Genomic DNA, 23,319 nt, shown 5'->3' on the forward strand with positions numbered 1-23,319 from the left:
ACTTGAAAATTCCAATACAAATTTTTATTTTTTTAACAAATATGACTCTGACACAGTTGAGATGCTTTAACATATTCTGGCGTATAAAAATGACAAGGACAACTGATGAAACTTGACTAGTCAGCTCTAAAACGGGCAGGGAGGCAATCTCTTTTCTCCAGTATGTTCCCTTTTCTTTTTTTTATCACTCATTCTTTCACAAACTCTCACACACATTCTCTGTCACACACACTCTTGAAAACTTCACATGTATAGTAAATATGTGTAAACGAGGCACATGTGTTGTCAAGAACTCTTTACAACCAAAGACTTTCTAAAAACCCTAAACAAAACTACACCACTAAAACTAACCGTAGCAACACTTTTGTAGATTTACAACATGACAGGCATCAATAAATACGAAGATTTCTGTTAAAATGGATGAAATATTCATATAAATCACCAGTTTGATTGTAACTCAGGACAGTGTTGTTGATCCAGTAGCTGCAGATAGAGGGCAGTAGTGAGACAGACAAAATACTGAGCAGAAATACTGACATGAAGTTGAGCAAATTTACAATAAATTATTAATTTTGAACAATGGTTTGAACACTTGTCAGCACGAGATGTATTCTTTTTTTATCAAAACAGGTATAAGATGAGAGAGAATATGTTACATACACACTCATTCAGGCTCCTTGTGAGTCTTTTTACTTGGCTTCTGGGTAGAGGTGCTTTTTTAAAGCAAGATCACACGACAAAAACCTCAAAAGCATCCAAAGCTTTAGTTTCTGTGAGGCTGAAAAAGATCAGTTTGCAAACACCAAATTTCCCAGGTGTGAACATAATGACATATGTTTGGCTACATCTTACAGCGTTTTATCAAAGGGATCCCAGCGATTGTTTCTGACACCTGCAAACACGTTTTCTTGTATTTACAGTCCAGTTTTCTCCACAAATACAGGGCCACACGGTAAAAAACAGAAAATCTCTGAAAAGAAAAAACAAAACAAAAGATCTGAGCCATGCACAACTTTGAGATGAAACAGTCTTGAGGGATAAGATATATTCACATATAAATACTGTACAAACATTTTTAATACAAGAAAAAACTTACTAGACACTTTGCAAAAGTTGGAAAAAAGAGCATTTTTGTTGAAAAGGACTCACGTCGTATCAAACTTCCAGGTCGTTACAGTTTACACAGAGACAAGAGATCCAAGGTATATGCTTCAATCACACCTCAAGTCACACACACTGCTTTTAATGAACTCTCCCACACAGGCACACACTGGCACATGCACAAAGCAAGGAAGAAGAAAGTGTGTAAGAGTGACTTGTCGTGCATAGAGGAGGACCTGAACAGTGTTCTGCAAACGTCAGGACAAAGAAATCCAAGCATATTCCCTCCAGCTTTTTTTAGCATCATCTTTCATGTCACTCCTGCAAAGACAATGACACAAAGATGCTCTATGTACGAAAATTACATAAACGTAAGTACAAAAACGGTACAAAAAGTTACCTTTTGAAAAACCTAGAAGGGGAATTGTAACAGTCCTTTGAGTCCAGATTTTCAGCTCTGGTTAAACTGAGGTTTCTGACTGGAGCAGCAGTATAAACTTGTGGGTTTTGGGGTCGATGTACTCCTCAGTCAGTCGAATGAAAGGGATGCTCTTGATGGTCACAGCCAAGCTAAAGTCAAGACATTTCAGCAGAAACTCTGTCCCCTCCTTGACGCCGCTGGTGACAGAGGCTTCGCTGACCAGAGTCCACTGGTCAGCCATCCAGCGCTCAGGGCCATACTGCAGGGTGGGACCAGGGGCCAGGTATGCCTCCAGAAAGGCCTGGAATGACAACAATTACCAGTCAGTGAGAAGACACTTGACCAGCCAGAAAAAAAAGAAACTAAAGTATAAAACTGATCCAACGTGTGTTCCTGGCTCACCTTAGGACTCATGTTATTCACAAGACAGAAAGCAAGGTGCTTCTGGATGCTCTCCATGCTGTGGCAGTGCTGCCTCCTGGTGGTGCGGAGGTATTTCTGCAGGGCCCGGGCCATGGAGGGGAAAATAGCCAAAGCTGCTTCACGCACATCCATGATATCAGACGGAGTTGCACGCTCGTCTTCCTTCTTCATCCTCCGGACATGAGTGAAAGCTTCCTCCACGGCCACGACAAGCCTGACGACACAAAAGTTATCTCAGTGCTTGCTCTCAAAATCATTTACTCCATCCAATAAACAGACTTATTTCACCACATTTTTCACTTTTGTGTGAAATATTTATTGTGCTTTTCACTCATGAGTTATTCCCTCTTTTTGTACAACCCACAAATTGTCGCAGAAGAGGATGTCCCTTCCTTCCTGTGACTCACTTTAGGTTACCTTGGTCTTTGACATGACGTGTGGATTATTTTCAAGTCAAGGTACCCTAGAGGTCTTCTTCCTACTTTCCAGTTTATTAATTCCTCACCTGGCTCTGCGTTTCCTCACTCTTCTCTCGTAGTCTGCCTCTTCATAGTACAGCTCATTGTGCGCGCTGTCTTTGCGCTTGCCGGCAGCTGTGACCATGGCCCGTGACTGATTCCCATTACTGGGCTGTGCTCCTGCTGTGCTCCCTGGGGCTGCACCCCAAAGAAAGGACACAGGAAATTGGTTATATCACTTTGTGCTGGACATGCAGACTGATTAATAGAGTGTATTTCAGGAAAGATCAGGTATGAAACGACTGTAATTAAACAGTTTAGTATGTGCTGTGTGTATTTTGTGCTTCATTTTGTGCAAATGTCTCTCATTCAATGAGAACTCTGAACAAGGCACTGAGGAAAGAGGAAAACTCCTCTGGAAGCATCCACATTCCTGCACAGACGTCCGGAAAGCTTCTTTATTATGAGGCCGTGAATTAAAAATTCATCATTTTGCACTTCAAAGACCATAGTTCTTGTCTGATGTGTGAATTCACTGGTTTATGTTGGAGACTCATAAAGCTAATGGAGCCGGTTGAGCGATATATTAGAGCTCCTGTGGGTTTTTAATGTGAGGGAGAAAGATCTGGTCCATATTCATGAAGATCATTTCATTTCTGGGGGAAGTTTCAGAGAGTTAACGCTGCAGGTCAGGTGAGGTTATAAAACATTAAGATCTAATCTGCATGTGTGTGTTTATGCAAATGTGAACAGGTGAGAGAGAGACGCTGGATTGGAGCCTCAAATCGCAGATTATGGAAAGCAGATTGTCAAACCATTTGGAATTGATGAGTGAATATGTTTCACATCATGGTTCAGATATTCACACTGTGAAATGAGCTCATTGAATGACTTTGAATAAAGGAGAGGCGGGTAAGCAAGCAAAAAAAATGGAAAGAAGAAAAAAAAGGAGGGCGAGCTGAGCTGGAGTCAGGCTGAGAGAGCGGCAGGAGAAATGTGGGAGTGTGTGAGGAATGAGCGTTACTCTGATGAATTATTTAAGGCATGAAATTCCACAGCCCTCTGGAGGCCTTTCCTCCGCTCTTTGATAGGAAAAGGGGGTGGGGTGGATGGGAGGTGCTGCAAGGACATCATATCCCATACTGTATCCCTGCCATAGATCAGAAACTCACAGTGTCATGCAGCAGGTTTAAGATTGATGAATGAGTGAGAGACCCTTTAGGAGAGAGCATTATGTGGCACTACAGGATGTGTGTGTGTGTGTGTGTGTGTGTGTGTGTGTGTGTGGTGTGTGTTTGGTGTGTGTTACTGGGAGCAGAAAGGGAATAAATCCAGTGCATTGTACCACCACAGTGTGAGTGTGCGTGTGGAGCGTTATGGCCGGCTCAGAGGCTTGGGAGTGCACTAAAGATGGAGTGAGCTCAACCGTGAAATTAGCCACTTCCTGTGACAAAGTGCCTTGTGGAGAGATGCAGAAGATTTTTTTTTATCTGTACTTACTGTCCAAAAGGTATGTTCGCAGTTTGTTTTTAAAAGCTGCTCATGGGAGATATGGAGAAGGAGATAGAAATATCACAACAAGGATGAAGATGCCAAAATGAAAGAAGAAGAGGAGAGAGAAAAGCCAAATCCTTATCTCTTTCGCTTGGCCCTGACCCTTGATTTGGTACCCTTGACTGGGAAGTGTCCCTTTATGACAACAGATGAGCTATTTATTAGGGATGGGAGAAAAAAAATCAATGTATCTGGATTTTTTGTTTGACAATATCAAAATCGTTATTCTTCAGAAAAAAAAAACGTTTTTTTTTTTTCAAATTCAAATTCTTCATTTCAGTCTTTGTGTATTAAACTGGATTGTAGAAAAAGTTTCTACTTTTCTCCAGCAGAGGGTGAAATGTTTCTCTCTGACTCATGTAACTCACGCCTGGTATAGTCTGTAGACATTATCATCATCATTTCACTATTTTACATGGTCTGGTGTTAAAAAAACAAACTAAAAATTACAAAAAATCGAAGAATCGTAATTTAAATCAAACAGGTGCCCCAAAAATCGTACTGGTATTGTATCATGAGACTAATATTTCGTCCAAGCCCTACTATTTACACTTTAAATTATTAATATAAAGGCTTTTTTCTACACCTGTTGTCATGCTCCATGTAACAATGACTCCGTATTTAAAATTTCCCTGTAAAGAGGAACCTCATCTCTTCCTGGGAGCACTCAAAACTGAGGGTTGAGGCCAAGTGAGTCAGGATTGAGATGTAACAGTTATTTAAAACAGAGGATCCTTTTTCCAGACGGCTACAGAAGACTTACTGTCTACGTTGTAGACCTTTAACCCGGCCAGGTGTTTGGCAGCCCGGTGCTTTGAGGCGGAGAGAAGCGCCGGGTTATGGAGTGGAAAATCTCTGTAGTAGTACTCCAAAATGGACAGAGCGGCCTTCTGGATGCTGTGACAGAGAGAAAAGAGAGGGTTAAAGACACAGGTGGAGTTTCGTTTCCCCTCCCTGCCCCCCCAAAAGTAGCAGGGAGTAGCTGGCCCGAAGCGAAACCAGACGATGAGGACGATGATGAGTAACTCACTTAACTGTGCCAGCCTCCCCTGTGGACACAAGCCTCCAATTACACACACTTCAACATGATAGAGTGTAATGACTGTGACCAGGTGTCTCTGGGTGAACCACGCAGAAAGGTCATTTCCGCTTGTGTTTCTATTCTCTTTTGATTTACAGCGAGTACTTTTCTGTAAGTGAGATATTAACAGCAACTAAGCGTCAGTACCTGAGCTGTCCGATGTTGTAGTGACGTGTCTCTCCATCTGTGGAGCGCATCACACACACGCTGTAGCACGGCTGGAGGTGACGAAGCTCCAGCAGGACAACGGCAAGGTAGTGGACAAAGAGCTGGGAGTCCACGAGGGACACTGCAAACTGGACGATACCGTGGTAGTCTTCATCCTGGTCAGACAATAAAAATGCAGTCACCTTAACTGTCCAATTAAGGTTAAAGCAGGAAGTATTTCACTGATAAAAAAAGAAATAACCCACCTGAGCATCAAGGATCCTGACCCCGTAGAACAACCAATAAGACATCGTGAGCAGGAGCGTGAGCGTGGTGAGGAAGGCACGGTACACACACACTCTGGGCAGACTGGCGCGTCCCTGTCGCAGAAACAAAGCCCAAATAGCCACCAGGAGGATGAGGAGTTTGAAAGAGATGGAGAGGAAGAGGCCCTCGCAGGCAGCGCCGCAGGTCTGCAGTCTGTCGGGCCACATGACCATGGGGAGGAGCAGGAAGACGAGGGGCGTGGCCACCATCAGGAGTCCCACACATGAGCCTACAGCCACAGGGAGGTAACGGCGGAAGCCTTGGGTCCGATCCTGGATTTCCTTCCCGAGTCCGACGACTTCCTCCTGGGAGATGCTGAGCTCGGAGGTGCCAGTGACTGCGGTGGTGGTTTCTCCCCAGTTATCATCCTGAAGAAGGAGAGCTGAGATTACTGATCTGATATTTTTCAAATTAGTCTTAATTACTGTTTTAGCTCATTTGGTGGCTCATAAATTAGCCCTAACTTTCAACAATGAGCTATTTTCACTGAACTGGACAAAAAAGCACAATATTTGTATTGTTATAATTATGAATATTACATCTTCTAATGACAAAACAGAGTATACCGAGGACAATGTAGCATAAATATGACAAGGAGAACAAAAACTCTGTCATTATAAAACTGCTAACTTAAGGGAATTATGTTTATGGCAAAATCACAGCCTGAACCTGAATCTTCTCTGCAAAATGCCTCCATTATGCCCCTCTCCTCGCTTCTTTTCTAAAGACACTACCGTAGATCTTCTGCACACTGCACACAGGACATTCCTCATGCTATTCAAGGATGTCTGGTTCTCTTGGAGTTCTGCCTCATTGTGACAGGCCTTCAAAGCCCAACTACGGTAATACGAGATGACAAGTTGGGAAGCCTCCTTTGGCAGGAGGATGCACACACTTACACACTCACTGACTCACAACAACAAAAGCTGAAGCATTCCAGGCCCATCATCGCAAATTAGAGTCATTTCCCCCCCCTGCATAGCCTGCAGGGTCATTTTAAGCATAAATCTTTCAAACAAAGACACAAAAACAGAATAAATTCATGACAAGTCTGCGATAAAAGGCCTTTATTTTATTCTGTGCCTGTCGTTAATTCAGGTAATTAGCAATTCACTGTCCCCCAGAGAGTCGCTGCATTGTACAGTTCTCCAAAGACGACCAATCAGAAGAGGCGCAGCTGCACAGAGATGGATGAGGGCTGAAAAAAAAATGACAAGCTGAACAAACAAGGCTTCATGGCTGCATACACGTGCATCAAACAGACGGTAAAGCCCCAGATTCAGCCATACGGGCTGGGGGAAGCTGCAGGGAATCCAGATAAATCCAGACGAGCTGTAACATAAACCAAGTATGGACGTATGATTCCTCTATCTGTGCTAATGCTGGAGTATTAGAAGTCAATCTCACTTGAAATCTGAATTCAACATTGTGTTTGCACGTTTCTAGTCCTGCAGCATGAATTTGCTTTCTGCCCTCCACCACTGTTCACAGCTAATTAACTCAGCCTTGCTGGAGGAGAGGATGCCAACAGGATCCAAGATGAATGAGCACACCGAGATGAGATGAGATGAGGGGAGGTAGAGAGGGAAAAAAGAGAAAGAGATGGAAGTAAATGAGTCAAAACAGAAGGGAGGAGGAGGGGGATGCAGACAGACATCTCCCAGACTAATGTGTCAAGCTGTGGGGAAAGCTATTTAAAGGTGGTGTCCGGTCCATTCGCAGCCCCACCTGAATTCTACTCCCTCACATCACTCATCTTCTCTTTCTTAATAGGCTCCTAACCTTTGGAACAATCTATGAGGTTATCAATGTCATTCATACTTCAGAAAACAAGCAGACGAATTAATATCCTGCGACGTTTGATGGTTTAATCTTCATCCCGGAGACAGCAGCTGAAAAAGTCATCTCCACTGATGTTTTCAATAAAAATGAGCAGAATCTAAAATCACTTTCCAATTTCTTATTCAGGATATTTCCTCAAGAGCTGTCTCACAATCCTAGTTGCATTCATTGCACATCATACTGTAGATTATTCAACATACATTTCCTGATGGGTTTGATTTCTAGTTTTGGTGCTGGAGTCATTATTTTAGACAGTTTTATTATCTGGCAAAAACAGAAGTCTTACATATTTAATCTTGAGGATATGGTTTCTTTTGAATCTGAAAATGCAAGATGTCAGCAACCAAAGAATCCCAGATGAAGCTTAAAAGCGGAAATGTTGCAAACCTATTGATGGCGTTAACCGGCTAAGAAATATGGTGTTTGTTTTGAAGAAGATAATGTAATTTAGAGCAACTACATCTTGATTTTGGCTTCATTTACAAATGACTCATGTTGATAGAAATTAAGGAAAAACAAAAATAGATTTGGCTTGTAAATTTTAAAGCAAGCACCACAGTGATTTTAGAGAAGAGGCTTTTTTTGCTGAGGGACTGAATACATGCACTGACTCATGAAGGAAGGTTGGACATGTTTTAGTCCACGGGAATAAGGGTGTTTTGTTCATTTTTTTTATTCAACCTAAAAAAGACATACTGTTGCGTGTAGGATGTGTTTAGTTTAAATAGCATACATAACTGATAAAGCAATGAGTAGCACAGATATTAAGATGTTAACCTGAAGAGAAGGTAAAGGATGGTGGTGCCAGCTCGACACACTCTGCAAAAACAATTTCCTACATAATTTGCGCTCAATTTTGACCGATTTTTGGACTGTTTTCTAACCTCAATACTTGAAGAAAATGAAATTTCAAACCACAAGAAAAAAAGTTGCTCAAATGGGGAGGCTTGGCTCCAGTGAGCTGCTTCAGTTTCAGCCCTGGCATTATGAGTGCTGGCTCGCTGTGAGTGAAAATGTCTGCTGGTAAAACGGCCAATTTTTGTTGTAAATATGGTGAAGTAACTACAGAGTCCAACACTTGATCTCATCATTCAGCCTCCAGTTCTCGATCTGGCCTCAGACGAGCTCTCAGAGTATCACTTACTGAGCTAATACACTGTTAAAACCAGCCATTAAGTCTCACTGGATTAATCCCAAAGATTAATGCCACTCTAATCAGGCCTGATCTCCATGTACTGTTAAGAGAGGAGAACAGAAGAGAAACTGAGAGGGGCAGACAGTCAGACAGTCAGAGAAAGAAAAGCATGTATTCTGCTGCTGCTGCTTGTTTGGCCGTCTTTTTATCTGGCACAGGGTGAACGAGGATTACACCGAGGCTGGTTCCACCGTCACAAAGCACAACAACACAACAACATACTGATTAGCTGGGGCGCTAACACATACGCACATTCTGCCAGCTACAAAACACAATAGCTAAGCCCCACTTGCCTGGGTAGAGGTTAAAATGACACTTAGAAATCAGTTTGTGTTGAGGCTACAGAGCAACAAACAGCAAGTTTCTTTTAATTCTGTATTTATCTCTATATTATTTCTTACTTCATATCATGTAGCATAGAAGCAAGGCGAAGGTGTGTGTACATCCCTGTTTTCAGAAAAAGTAAGGACAGACAGCGTGAAAAGACAAAACAGGAATATGTTCTTCCCAGCATACGCTCTGGTGTTGCTAAAGCTAACAGTGTGAAATAAAGCTGCTGCCTTCTGGCACAAAGTCACACTGTCTCACAAAGCAGCACGGGCAGTCTCAGTATCAGTCTTGGCGCTCTCTCTCTGACTCACACACACACACACACACATCCACACAAGCTGTGGTCCAAGCCCGTATCCTTATGTCATAGGCATGCGTGTAAACACCAAGGATTATTCATATCAGCTTTCCTCAAAACAGGGTTTGGCTGGACTCTAGCGCTCTGCTCAGGCGGTCAGGAAGTCTCCCTGCTCCTCATCCTGTTAGTGTTACAGCAGCTCTGAAATCCAACAGAGCCTCTCCTTTAAAAAAAAAAAGAGCCAGTTGGCTGTGGCTGACTTTGGTGGTGGTAGTAATGATGCTGGCTGCTTCCTGTGCCATTTGGATGCTGTTCGTCTGCGGGGCTACCACAGCACAATGGCAGATTACATTACACTGCGGACAATGGACACAAGCTACGAGCTGACAATCACATGACATTGTGGAATGTGGTCGGCCAGCCAGGAGGGGAGACGGCAAAATGGGTCAGAGCCCAAAAATTCTGTTTGAAGACATTTTAAAATATGTTTTGGTCATAGCCACTTTGGGATGTACCAATTTTTCAGGCAGCTTTTCTCACACAACCTTTTCTGCTATCTCTCAGTCACAGAATATACTTGATTTTCTTCACAACATTTTATTTGAATTCTTTGGTTGGCTTAATTACTTTCACTCACCTTAATGACATTGACAGCAGACAAACACTGATGTCATATTCATAATGCCAAGTAGGGATGCAAGACATATCGATATCAATATCAATATCAGTATAAGTGGACTCATATTTACTCATTATTTGCTGGCCATTTTCAGAGCAACTTGAATGATCTTTCAAGGCCCAAACAATATTGTTTTCTGTGACTGTGTAAACACCAAAACGACCTAAGAAGAGTGGACTCTCTTTTTTATGTCTCTCTTCCTGTTTTTGATCCAAAAAACAGACAAAACATACTTTTTTGATCACGTTCATCTGGGGCGCTCCATCCTTTGATCCTCTCCATGGTCGTCTTTTCTCATGATCGCCCTGCTCTTTCTCTATGAACTACCTTGACACATCATCTTAGATTGTTTCTTTCTTTTTTTATCTAATATTGATATAGGTTGTCGGCCATAACAGCAGTATTAATATCAAATATCTGACTCAGCCAAAATTTTCATATCAGTGCATCCCTTATGCAAAGTTTATATCTGTATTTTGAACACGATGCTGGGGATCATGTTGAAGAACACAACACATCCCCAAAACTGAATCCAAAACAGAAGACTCTTGTTTCAGCCCCTATTTGAAACGTTTTGATTAGCTGCTGTCTCTTGAAGGCTTCATGCTAAACCCTTTTACTTCTGGTTGGACAGTCATCTGAAAACTTGTTGGGGATGGAGCGATGGGTAGACCTTGGTGTTTAAGGCTAGCATCTCCAACAAGTCATGAACCAATGCTATGGTTCCCTATGCTATAACCTTATCATTTCAGGAAGTCTCATTGAGATCTCATGCAGATCTTGTGCTAATTTTAGAATGCAGCATTTTGGCCAGTTTACAGACACAGTCAGGGAATTCTATAACATACAAATATGTAGCATCTAGCATTGTTACTGTATACCCATATTTCAAATATTGGACAGCAGAATAATCTCTCTTTAACTGAGAGTATTTTTACAAACTGTGAAACTGTTTCCGTTTCCTTATATTTGGCTTCCCGGTATTTACTCACAATTCCTTTTTCGATCTTGAAGCTCAGCAAAATCAGCTTTACTCAACAACCTTTCAAAGCTGAAATGTGTGACAGTTATACCCAGTATCACACACACACACACACACACACACACACACACACACACACACACACACACACACACACACACACACACACACACACACACACACACACACACACACACACACACACACACACACACACACACACACACACACACACACACACACGCTGTGGCACAACGCAGTCCGTATAAATCCGTCCGGGCCTACAAGAGGGGTACTAATCCTCTGACCTATTTGATCTCTTGTCACATTGTTATTAATGTGTCAGGCGTTCACCAACGGGCTGCCAGCTGTGTGAGGATGAGTTTGAAAGGTCATGGTGTGGAGTTCATGGAGGGATTAGCGAGTCGGCTGATTTACTTGAAAGGAAAGCTTCACAGGTCAGACGTCATGTGTGTTCAGTTTTGTGTTATCTAAATACCTGGGCGTCGTCCCCATGTTCTCCTGGAGGTGTGGGCTCTCCGGGCAGTGGCTCTCCGTTGTGAACAGGGGACTCCTGGGTGGGTGAGTCTGGGGGGTTGATGACGACGGACCTCTCTGATCGCACACTGTCCTTACTGCTGGCCTTGTGACGCTCACGGCTTCGATCACTAAAACAGAAACACACTGAACTTCATGGACAAGCAGGTAGAATATTAAACAAATGATGTGCAAACACAGGGGGCGAGGAGTGGAAGGAAGAGTGATCAAATGATCCTCTCTTTTAAAGAATGAATGAGTGAAATGGGTTAAAGCCAGTGAACTATGAGGACCTCAATCAACCAGCTCTTCAAATCTTTTCTCTGTCACTCTTTGACATTCTTATCTGATTCATCAGTCAACAAAACAACATGTTTTACACAAAAGCCGAAGTCAAACTCAACCAACTCTCTGACTTGTGATGGAGGAGAGAAGCAGACAGTCAGGTGGAGAAGCAGACATTCACAAACATACCCATGTCGGTTTGATCTCCCGGAGCGGCTCGAGTGATACGAGTAGCCTGAGTGGGTCGACTCTGTGTCCATTCCAGCGCAGTTCAGAGGCAGTGATTGGCCGAGGGGCGGTGAGGAGAGATTTGGCGTGTGGCAGGGCGAAAGTTGGCAGCAGCACTCAGGAGGAGGAAAGGGTTGCTATAGAGACAGACTTCAGGAATCCACGACTACTGACAACTAGTCCAGAGAGCTGTTGTAGTAGCCACATTGACCTGAGAGAGGAAAACAAAGAAGGAGAGAGTGTGAGGCACAAAATCTGTCCACAAAGACGCACAATGCATGAAATAATTTGTCCTTTTTAACACGCAGCTTGTGCTCATCCATACGCTGTATTTAAAATTTGGTAAAACAACCATCAGTCAATAAAAATACATCATTAATGAGTTAAACCACAGAAGTTCGGGGGATTCTGTTTGGTGGATCGGCAGTGAGTCTGGAGAGGGAAGCATGGAGGTGCTTCAGGAATGCTCTGTGGCTGCTTTGCTTCTTCCGGCGCTGAAAATCTATGACATTTGGTGGGCAGGATGAGTTCACTTGAGTAGCAGGAAACCCTAGCAAAAAATGTTATCTGCAGGGAGGCTAAAGCTTGGGTGTTGTTTGACCTTCTAATGGGACTATGATCCAAAGCAAACCTCAAAGTCTGCAAAGGAGTGGCTTCAGGAGAAGTTCTGGCATTCTTTTTAGTGTCTATCACAGTCACATGACTTTAACTGCGCAGAGAGTCCCAGGAAGGATTTAAAGAGGGCAGTTGCAGCACACAAGCCCACAAGCTTTAGTAAACTGGATGCTAACGCTCATGAGGAATGGGCTAAGATTCTCAAGGAACACCTCCAGGAGCTTGTGTCTGGCTATGAATCGCGTTTCCAGCAGGTCCTAACAGCAAAAAGGTGCTTTATCAAGCACTATCAATAGCCACGTATATAAGGACCCAAATATTCGGCTTGCATTCGGTTTATTTGCTCAAACGGAAATAATTTAACCTTTGTACACACCTCATTCTGAAAGAAAAGTGCAAACCCGAATGGACATTTAATCGGTTTCACAGGGGTGGAATATTCCTTTCCCCAAACCGATTGAGGTATCATGTGTCCACTCAAATGGAAAGTTCTTTCAGCGCATGCTCAGATATGACGTAAGATGCAACTAGAGACGTTCCTCAATTTGTTTATGTTTGTTTGTGCATGCCCCATTGACTATTCTGTTTGATTACCGCAGCACATGTAGACCAGAGATTGGAATATTCCTTTCCATGTATACTATTGTTTTCGGAAAAGTCATTCAGAAAGATTCCATTCGGAAAGACAAAAAACTCCTCATGTAACCATGGCTAGTGTTTGTCATGAAGGGGTTTAATAATGTTAGGACTGAAATAGTTATTAAAACTTTCATTTTATATTAAAACTGCAGAGAAAACATGCAAAAAATAGCTTTGTCAAGCTTTTTAAACAGCTGAAATAGAAAAGGGTTGAATTTTTTTGGAGGGCAAGAGCTGGCAGAAACTTATTTCCTCATCTTGTGGATATGGCATGTTTGTTTATTCATGTCTGCTTCTGTAAAACTATTTTTTCCTGTCGCATGAAAATGGGTTTACAGTTTAAAGAGTTTGTTCCAGACTGCTCAGCATTCTCTGCCTCAACTGAGACTTTATGAGACCAGTTTTATTTGGAAACCCCTGCTTTAACCAACACTAAAACACCACATTGAAAACACAATTCAAGAAAACTGATGCGGCTGAAACAGTCGCCCTTAAAGGCTTTTAAACTCTGGTTTATGTGCTGCCTCAGTGCTGCTTTGTCTCATAAAAGGAATAAATTCATCTCAGGAGACTTATAAAAATGGGCTAAATAACAAAAAGGACATTTTTAAACACGAGAAGCAAAAATTCACCCAATTAATCCAGATAATCTCCCTCCAGAATCCACTTTCTCCATTATGAGGCCAGACTGAGTGTTTCACCGTCACTTCCTGAACCTTAATGTATGCTGCTCGCTGCATAGAGGATGTCTCTGTGCTTCACCGTGCGTGACGGTTCATTCAGACCTCAATCTACACCCTGTCCATCTCCTGACAGCCTGGTCTCATTTTACTAACCCGGAACATTCTCTCTAGTTTTATTCAGAGGCTATTTCCTACCTCTTAATGCATATAAATAGTAAAACAGCTCAATCAGCATATTTGAATGGAGATTATAGTGTGAAGATGAGGTTTGGGAACAGAGGCAGTGCAGCAGATTTCCATTAAGGAGACACAAAGGGGGGCTAATCACATGAAGGCAGCATATGAGAAACTGCCAAATTGCCATTTCAGATGCTAACGTAAATGTATGTTTTACCATTTCCTGTCTCAAATGATGCCTCCCTGATGCAGCTGAAGGAACATGAACATGTGTTGAACATGACCAGAGCTGTATTCAATAAATATTTTAATAAAACATATCACTCACAGCATCAAATGATGTCACAGCATCAAATTTTAAACAAGAGGCAGACGGAGGAGAGCCATATCTACCATCTCTAACCCACATCTGGAGCGTCCACTGTTACCATGGCAACACCAGGAGGCAGGAGGACCCATCTCAGGCAATGATCAATCCCCCCTGCGAGGAGCAGATCTGTGTGATACACTAATATGTGAACGTGGGGGGTTGGGGTGGTACAGAGAGGGCACAAACAATGGCCTCTCTTTACACCCGGCACTCGCACGGTTAAATGAACGACCCCTGTGATTTAAATAAAAGCCCTTAACCCCTTGAGTGCTGGTCTCTGAACGCGTGGCAGCGGTATGTGGGCCAAGATGATCTCTCCCTCTGAGGGGCCACTCATCCACGAGACGAGCTTGAAGAGGCACAGAGAACCAGGCCATGTGGAAAATCGCAGCCACGGGGTAAGAAAAACTATCAGTTACAAACTGAGGGTAACTATGAATAAAGCATGCGGGGATAACGACGTGGGTACAGGACGAGAGGCTCTACCCCCCCAAAAAATACTCCTCTGGTACGAGGACTCTGCAGGAAACGGATCGCCAAGTGAAGCGTGGCGCACTGCTGCGGACTGTTCTGCTTGGCTGCACTGGGTTGAGACTCACGAGGGCAGAAAGTGACACTAATGTAAAACAAACACTCATTAGTGTGTTTGTTTAGTGGGTGGGGGGCTGCAGCACTGTGGGTGATACTGTAATTATGCACGGCCTGGCATGTGTGATGATTTGGATGCAGTTTATGCATTTGGCTGGACTGTTGTAACAAATTTGTTTTGTTTTCTGAGGGGGGAGCTGTGTGGCTCCATATGTCCTCATAGGAAGAAGGTTCCTGGTTTGATTCCGATGCTGGACAGGTGCCTTTTTAAATATTGGTTGCATGTTCTCCCTGTGCATGCATACAGTCTCTCTGGCTTCCTCCCACAGACCTAAAACATGCCTGTGAGATTGATTGGTCACTCTAAATTGCCCTGAGGTGTGAGTGTGTGTTTAATGGTTGTCTGTCTCTACATGTTGGCCCTGTGATTGGCTGGCGACCTGTCTATGACCCCGAAAAGGGAAAAGCAGGAAAAATGATTGACGCATAGTTACAAGCTACTGCAGGATATGACCTACTGCAAAATAGTTTCATCATCTAGTGTGCAAAAATATTATCCTCCCATACATTTTGCATTATTAACTATGCAACAGATTCTACAATGTGCAGCATTCGTTATCATCTCTTCTATGACCTGCCAAGGACCACATATGAAAATTAGCTTTGTGGATAGCTCTGGCGCATTTATTCATTGACGCTGCGCTAAAATGTTCATTGATATGTACTACCTCTTTAAATAATTAAAATAAACTATCAGCTGTGCAATATACATGGCAAATAGACTGTACACTTTCTCCATCTTCTGACCACTTAGAGCGCTTTAACATTACATATCAGGCTCACACCCTGATGCCAGAGGCTGCTCTGTAAAGAGACCATCAACTATTCCAATTAACACACTGCTGCTAGCCACTGAGGGCACACTGGGGTAAAATGTCTTGCCCGAGTATACTTCAGCATGTAGACTTCAGGACCTTGGATCAAACCCTTCTCTACTATTCTGTCCTTACATCAGTTAGGTCAGATCTCTTTCTGTTCCCCTTCATAAATAATTCAGCAAACTGAATATGCTGAACCCTAGTTTAACACCTCAGCTTCAAAGATTATGGGTGGGGGGGGGCAAAAAGAGCAGAATTTGAGATTCAAGTAAGGTATCAGCAGCCTGAACCACATGGATCAGTTCTCATAGCTGATCTAGAGCACCGGGCAGGGCCTACTATGGCATCTGCACCCTCGCTCACACCCATCAACCCTCACGCTGTCCTCACTCCAAGCGTCCTGCTCTGGTGGCGCCGTGCCATAATCTGCCAGATGCAGCAGCTGGTCGGGTTTTGGGTTAGTTCATACATTTCAGGGTTAGAAAAAAGATAAAAGAGTCATTTAATGTTTGATTGATTTGATTTTTTCCTTATTTGTTTAATAACTGTTTGTTCTGCACACTGTACAGTTATAAAAAAGCACAAAGTCACACTAGAGCACCTTTTGACTTTTCACAAATGAAGAGCGTGATAGTTTCTGCTCCACGTCAATTAGTCTTAATCAGATGTTTGAAAGTGGGACGTAAACTATAAACACTGATGAGATGGAGAGTAATACGCAGTCTGGTGAGCTGCATGAGTCCTCTGAAATCAAATCAAAGCACAGGGACACAGACAGTGTTTTTCACAGTAATAACACTCCACAATCCCTCCGTGGACCCCAAATAACCCAGACGAACAGCTGCTGATAATGTGTTCAGAGCCAACATTACTGGTGATGGACTGAGATCACTCAAACACAGCAAACGATGCAGATGTTTTCTACTTTTTCCACCTCACCCTCAGGATAAATGATGAAACCTGGCCCTCCTCTCCTGTACATTTTCCTTTCATTGTGTCTCTAAGCTTTGATTCTTTGTAAGAAAGGATTTTGTTTGACATGTGCGGAGAGCAAACCTGTGACCTCTGAGTGACTGGATGGATAGAGTCTCAGCCACTCCCACCCTGCAGCACACTCTCTCACACTCTCACACACATTCCCCCTGCAGTAAAAGGAGAAAGTTAAGACCTGACACAGTTCTCTGGAATGCAAACTTAGACCCCGTCTTATCCACTCATGTGGAACTAAATAAAAGTACAGTAGAGTGAGGAGAGAGGTGGGAGAAATACCACCGAGCATTCCTGTTGTAAGAGCAAAGCTTTTATGTCTGTAAACACACCACTCCCAATGCATCATGCATTACACCTCACCATCAGAGTTATCCTCGGGAAGCTCTACTTCTCATCCCACTTGTGACACACAGCCCCTTCCAGCCAGAAAACATGTTTCCAAAAAGAACAATGACAAAAGCAGAGCCAACCCCACTTTCTTAGATCAGAATCTGCTCCCAGGGAGTGACTCATTCATCCACAGTGTCCCATCACCTCTCTGCACAGGACCTATCAGCACTGCTCAATAATAAATGTGCTGCACGGTCTCACTGCAGCATCATGACTCTGAGAGATCCTGAGGGAGAGGAGGCACGTGAGGAGGATCCAGTCACAGGAACACATCACACAGCTGTACACACTGATGATGCTGATACACAAAATGCTAATGCAAGGCTTTTATTTTGTGGGACCCACGGTCTGGGAGATAAAGACAGGGATGTGGTGTTCCTCTTTGGTTACAACAGATCTCATTTCATCCTCAACCTAAACACTATTAACCCCAACAGGCTACTATAACCTCAAACAGTGTCTGTTTTCTCCCGAACTGAATTAAAATCTGGACTACAAGCTTGTGAGTAAAAATGGGTTAGCGTCTCCATCCGCCTGCACATGAAGGTAACCATTTTCCTCCACGGCAGCATTGAACTTCATCTTTAATTCCTATGTGGGGATGTGGCTCCGGGTTTTGGCGGAGGCACAGCCGGTGTAACGTACAGAGCATCGCCATTTTCAGTTCATTTACCTACCGTATCTGCTCACAGAGGTGCCATATTCCTCCGCTCCGGTGAATCCACCGCTGTGCTCCGGCTCCTGCTGCTGCTGCGGCGGGTCGCTTCTCTGTCTCTGCCTCTGCCTGTGTGTGCTGACAGTAGGACGCAGCTCCTCACACAAGCCTGGCCATTGTGGTTTGTATCAGAGAGGGAGGCTGCATGGAGGTACTACACGTCAAGTGCACTCTGTGCGTATTTTCAGATGAATGCCACTAGAGGGCGTAGTTTAGGTCAGGTTTAGACCTGATACAAGCAGGAATTTCTTTTTGATTTAAAGATTAATATCAATCTCGAGGGAGATAAGCCTTTCTTTACATTTCTGTGATATGTAAAATTTGATTTCAATATTTTTTATTCTCTCATTTTAATTAGTCTGGAAGCCATTCAGGTAGAATAACTTGTTGATGTACTTAAAAGAAATCAAGAGTATACAGAGAAACCTGAGCATCTATCGATACTTTAAGCCCACTTATGGCTCCATTAAGTCCCAAAACCTACAACCAGATGTGCAACAAGAAACAGCACATATCACTGGGGTTGTCAAGTGGAAACCTCTTTTTACAAGTCAGAGGCTTAACAGTCAGCTCTGGCCTCCATGCCAGCTCCCATCATTCATCAATTCACCATCAGAACCACTTTATTGCTCAATAGACCCAGGCTCCTTACTCCAGGTAGTGGCAGCACTGTTACTACCCACCCTACCACATGGCCTTCCTTTCACCTCCACCTACAACACAGCAAAAAGAGAATGAATCTGTAGAGAGATGTTAAAAAAGAAGACAGGGAAGGCAGAGCAAGAACAAGAGGCCTATCAAGGCTTGAAGTCATCCCCACTGGGTTGGACTGTCTGCTGTGCCTCCTGAGAGGAAGAGAAGAGAGGGAAACAGCAAGAGGAGAGATTTTACAAACACTAACTGGATGTTTGTGTGATTTTACAAAGAGAAATGGAGTTTGATAGTTTGAGTTTGTAAGATGAAGCATTTTTTTTAAATGCAATGAAATTTTGCAAGTTTGGATTTTACTCTGTGATAATCCATCATTTGAAAAAAAGAATCCCTGGGCCAACAGGTGGCTTTACAGAGATATTTGTGCAATGAAATTATCATCCAATGCTTAAAAGATTTACCTAATGAAATCTCACATAAACTAAACATAACTTAAACCATCTTCAAGTTAATTACATGACAGGGAACTCCACCTGATGAATACAAATAATGAAGTTAATGTCACAAAAACTTGAAAATCTTTCTTTAACTGTACCATGGTTTAAAGTATATCAAAAAACATGTATGTGACACAAACAAAAGGATGATGTTACAAAAGTGGAACTTAAATTTAACGCCTTGTACACTGAGAGAAACGAAAAGATGGGTTTAGCTCAAAAGATACCTGGAGGCCTCAAATTGAACTGTTATTGTGACAAAAACCTTTAACGGGGACTGAACAAAGCAGATAGGAATTAAAGGAATAGGTAAGAGATTTCATAAGGCCCCAGGTCCACCAAAGCCAGGGATCAGGATACATTTCCCTGAATTAAACCCCATTAGAGGGCAGTGTTGCTCCTCACAAACACAGGATGTATATCCAGGTGGATTGGCATTAAAAGAGGTGGTTGTTCAGAATAAAATCAAACCATAACTTCACATCTAATCATGCATGAATATTCACTAAGCTCAAACAGAGGGTTTAAAATTGATTTCCTGTGTAAGACCAAGCTGTATGGACCTCTGCAGCTTCACATTCTGGTTTTAGTGTCTGACCCACATCAGCTTAACTATACATAACGTTCGCAGCAACAACTTTCCCTGCCCCAATTTTCTCAAAATCTGACTTAGACACAGTATGCAGTCACTGTGTGTGTATGTGTGTGTTTTGTGCAGTGTGTAGACAAAGGGCTGTCACTCCTGCTGCTGGAGTGGACATGAACAATACCCCAAACCCCTCAGGCTGCATTACACCGCAGAGACGCATATAAAGGGAGAAGAGAGGGAGGACAGACTGCTTCTGACTAATGGAGGGAGGAATAAAAAGGGACATTCAGGAGTTTATATTCCCAGCCTGATGTAAAAAGCATCAGCAGTGTACTCAAACACCAAGAAATCCCTTTAACTGCTTCAGATGTTGAAAAAATAGATTGAAGAAAAACTACCAAACAGGTTCTGTCTTTTTTAAACAGGTCTATATCAAAATGTGTTTTCTTAACAAATGGATTATAGTCCCATATTCCCAACACATGGTAACAGAAAGCAGAGAAAATCCAGGAGACTATTTATTATGAGGTTGAAATAACTGCATTTATAAATCAGTGCAATAAGAAATCAAAGTCTATAAGGCAGCAAATTATGACAGACAGCTGCAGTATACCTCCATCCTCATTCTATAATCCTGCCGTTTACTAACGAAGAGAAATAATTCGTCATATTCCTATAATTAATCAGTTTACAGTATAACGTTAGGGCAACGCTTAGTGACTATAAACAGACTTAAACATCCAGCACGTGCGTCAGGTAGGAGATGTAACAAATCGCGAGTCTCAGGATTTCGATTTTGGATAACTTTTTGTCCGGTGGGAGAGTCGGGAGCAGGTTTCTGAGCTCAGTAAATGCCACATTGAAAGCTACAACCCGGACTCGCTCTCTGGAAGCGTGAGCTGAGCGATATTTGGCTGTCGCGCGCCGCTTCCTCCTCTTCTCCTCCCTGCTGAGAGCGGCCGCGTGCGTCAGGGAGCGCGTCTCGTCCTTTAGATCCACAGATACGGATCCACAGTGCGCGTTCAGAGTGTCCAGAAGGGTCTCAGAGTCTGTTTGTCCCCAGTGCAGGAGGGGCTCGGGTCGGTCAGGACTGAGCATCATGGATCATCTGACTACAGAGGTCCTGAAGAAGAATCGAATAAATCAACAATGATAATGATAATGAAACATTTATTTTATTTTTATTTTCATTCTATACTTGCATAAAGCTACGTTAAACCGTATTAAAACTATAAGGTAATGGGCTAAATCAGTTCTATCAACACAATTCTTTTAATTATCTCAATTCATTACAATAACTTCCACTTGTAATCATGACATCTCTGGATGAAACTCGTTTGGTAGATTTCTACAAGTTTGAGTACGTCAAACTTTAGAAATTGGTCGAATTCTGGGGGCGAAGAACCCTAAAATAGGAGGGATTCGTGCTGCCCCCCAGTGGTTGATATTCGCACTTGCAGCTATAATGAACCGGCGCTGTCCGAAGTGCTGAAACTACAATAAACAATAAAACCTTTTAGCGTTGAACTTGGCGTATTTATTAAAACGCACACATTGAAACATTTTAAAGCCCCTTTCCTTTATAAATTCAACATTACATTTTTTGTTTGCTTAGTCTGCTGAAAACAGCTTGAACCGTACAAATATCATGGATCAACCCGAGTAAAAAGTATTATTTTCTGACTTACCTTACATATTAAAACCTCCCAAAGTAAACGACTCAGAACTCTCACGTCTTTGATATTGATGTTGGCTTTCATTTAGAGTCAGTGCAGTCATTTTTTTCTCCTCATGAGTGTCTACGTTGTCTGAAAGCTGAAGCAGGACGCGAGATTCGCTCGAACCACTGCTCGTCCTCCTCCCTGTCCGTCATGGTGTCACATCCGACAGCGGCAGACTGCTTTGTTGTGGCCACGCGCAGACTAAAAAACGCCCTTTACGCTCACGTGAGGGCTGAATCAAAGGGACGTCCCACCGCGGATTAACGACATTAGATTACACATTTAAGAGAGGTTCATCATTATACTGTTGGGAGTCGTTATTTTATTTTTTGTGTATTCATATCACACATTTTTGATGTCCAATGTCCAATAAAAGTTGTCAGTATATCTGTGGATAGCCACGGTTATCCACAGTTACCCACGAATCTTACTGGTGTTTTATTATTGTTAAAAACAAAAACTACTGAGTAAAATAAGGCTGGGGCTGAATGTGTCAGCTTGACAAGTGTTCACCTTTTATTTCAATCGAAAATCTGGTCGAACAGATGTTATCAGCATTGATAAATCTAAAAGCTACTTATCTGTCTTCATTACAACATAAAGGATCAAATATCAAAGCCAGATATTGGTGTTTGTGGTTGATGGTGGCATTTACTTTTCCTAATATCTGAGATGGAAATGTCAGAGAAAATCATTACTAACATTATCACTGTGTGTGAATCACCACAGGGTCTCTCCACTCTGGAAAATATTTCCTCACATGAGGGGATACATTAGCTGTAAAGGTCTCAGTATGTGGCTTACATTATTAACCTTTTCTTACAAGTGATATGTGGCAATTTATACCTTGTAGGTTTGGAAATGTCAATCTGGATACGCTGCTGAACAACAAGAGAGAAGGTCAGTGAACTTCATATCTCAGAATCTTCTGTTAGCAGCTCTGATATTTGCACATCTATCACTGAGATACTCAAATTGATCTAAGAGTAGAGGATACTTCCATAACTGTACAACTCTTAGTCTCTTTTCTTTGCCTTTGAATCTGTGTTGAGCTGCAGACTTAAAGTCAATCTCAGTTTTGGACAAGACTATAAACCATCCACTTGATATCAGCAGATTCTCATCTGAACATATGATAAAGGGCTTTCTAGGTTCTGTGCCCTCTCCTACCCTCCACACTCATCTCCTCCTCCTCTTTTTTTCACACCATCTCTCCTGGGTCCAACTCCTCGTCTTCCTCAGTCTGGAGACCATCTGTTTACAGGCCAGAGCCACACAACTCACTTTCATGTCCTCCTCCTCCTCATCTGCTCATGCATACACATGTGCAACTGTTACTGAAGAAGCATGCATGAGCAAATCTTTCGCTCACGCCTACGGTTAGACGAATGCATGTCTCCTGGTTTAAACTTGACGTCAGGACATTTGTGTCTGTGACTGAGTTAATTAAACTTACATGTTTGCATGTAGTACCATAGCTTTCAGTGCAGACTTTGCCTTTGTGTTTTACAGACAAACATTAAAATATCAAAAATCCACTTGTGCCCCAATTTCCCTACCCCTCCCTCTGCTCTGCCCTCTGTCTGGTTACCATCTGCTTACATGTTCGGCTGATTTGAGATCAGATGACATCTGATCGATCAGCTTTGTCACCATGGCTACAAGAGGGAAGAGAAGGAAGAGGGAGATTGGGTTCCCCTAAGAAATCAAATTATTTAACATATTTGATAACAGAATTTTAGTCAAATATTCCTTAAAAAGCACATAAAAATAATGATGTTATGGGTCAAACAGTCCTTTAAACTTATTTTGGCTCCCTTGGAAATAAAATGTAACTTGCTTCACTGTTTACTTCCGGTCCTCTACTCACCACCCAACATAATTTTCAATTCTAATTTCAATTTGGCATCTAGTCAAGCTTGTTTTGG

General features: G+C 42.6%; 2 protein-coding genes across 3 annotated transcripts; both read right to left on the reverse strand.

Annotated features, from left to right (window-relative positions):
* Positions 1 to 2: 2 nt before the first annotated feature.
* On the reverse strand, positions 3 to 18,309 carry LOC141807983 (vang-like protein 1). Of its 2 annotated transcripts, XM_074694227.1 has the most exons (10): positions 17,896 to 18,309; positions 11,850 to 12,099; positions 11,338 to 11,506; positions 5,452 to 5,880; positions 5,186 to 5,361; positions 4,721 to 4,854; positions 3,904 to 3,939; positions 2,451 to 2,601; positions 1,925 to 2,159; positions 3 to 1,823 (listed from the first exon to the last, which is right to left on the reverse strand). In XM_074694227.1, exons 2-10 carry the CDS (start codon positions 11,918 to 11,920, stop codon positions 1,563 to 1,565), a joined length of 1,662 nt encoding a protein of 553 aa, XP_074550328.1. In that variant the 5' UTR covers positions 11,921 to 12,099; positions 17,896 to 18,309; the 3' UTR covers positions 3 to 1,562. The 2 variants fall into 2 exon arrangements, with proteins under 2 accessions (XP_074550328.1, XP_074550329.1); XM_074694228.1 differs by lacking the exon at positions 3,904 to 3,939 and having other exon boundaries at positions 17,896 to 18,218.
* Positions 18,310 to 20,402: 2,093 nt separating this feature from the next.
* LOC141808663 (helix-loop-helix protein 2-like) lies at positions 20,403 to 20,768 on the reverse strand. Its single transcript, XM_074695336.1, has one exon. It carries the CDS (start codon positions 20,766 to 20,768, stop codon positions 20,403 to 20,405), a length of 366 nt encoding a protein of 121 aa, XP_074551437.1.
* Between the last annotated feature and the right edge of the window lie 2,551 nt (positions 20,769 to 23,319).

This window comes from Halichoeres trimaculatus, unplaced genomic scaffold, assembly GCF_033239565.1.
Source record: "Halichoeres trimaculatus isolate MK-OKI-2021-1 unplaced genomic scaffold, fHalTri1.1 fHalTri1_scaffold_19, whole genome shotgun sequence".
Taxonomy (NCBI): Eukaryota; Metazoa; Chordata; class Actinopteri; order Labriformes; family Labridae; genus Halichoeres; species Halichoeres trimaculatus.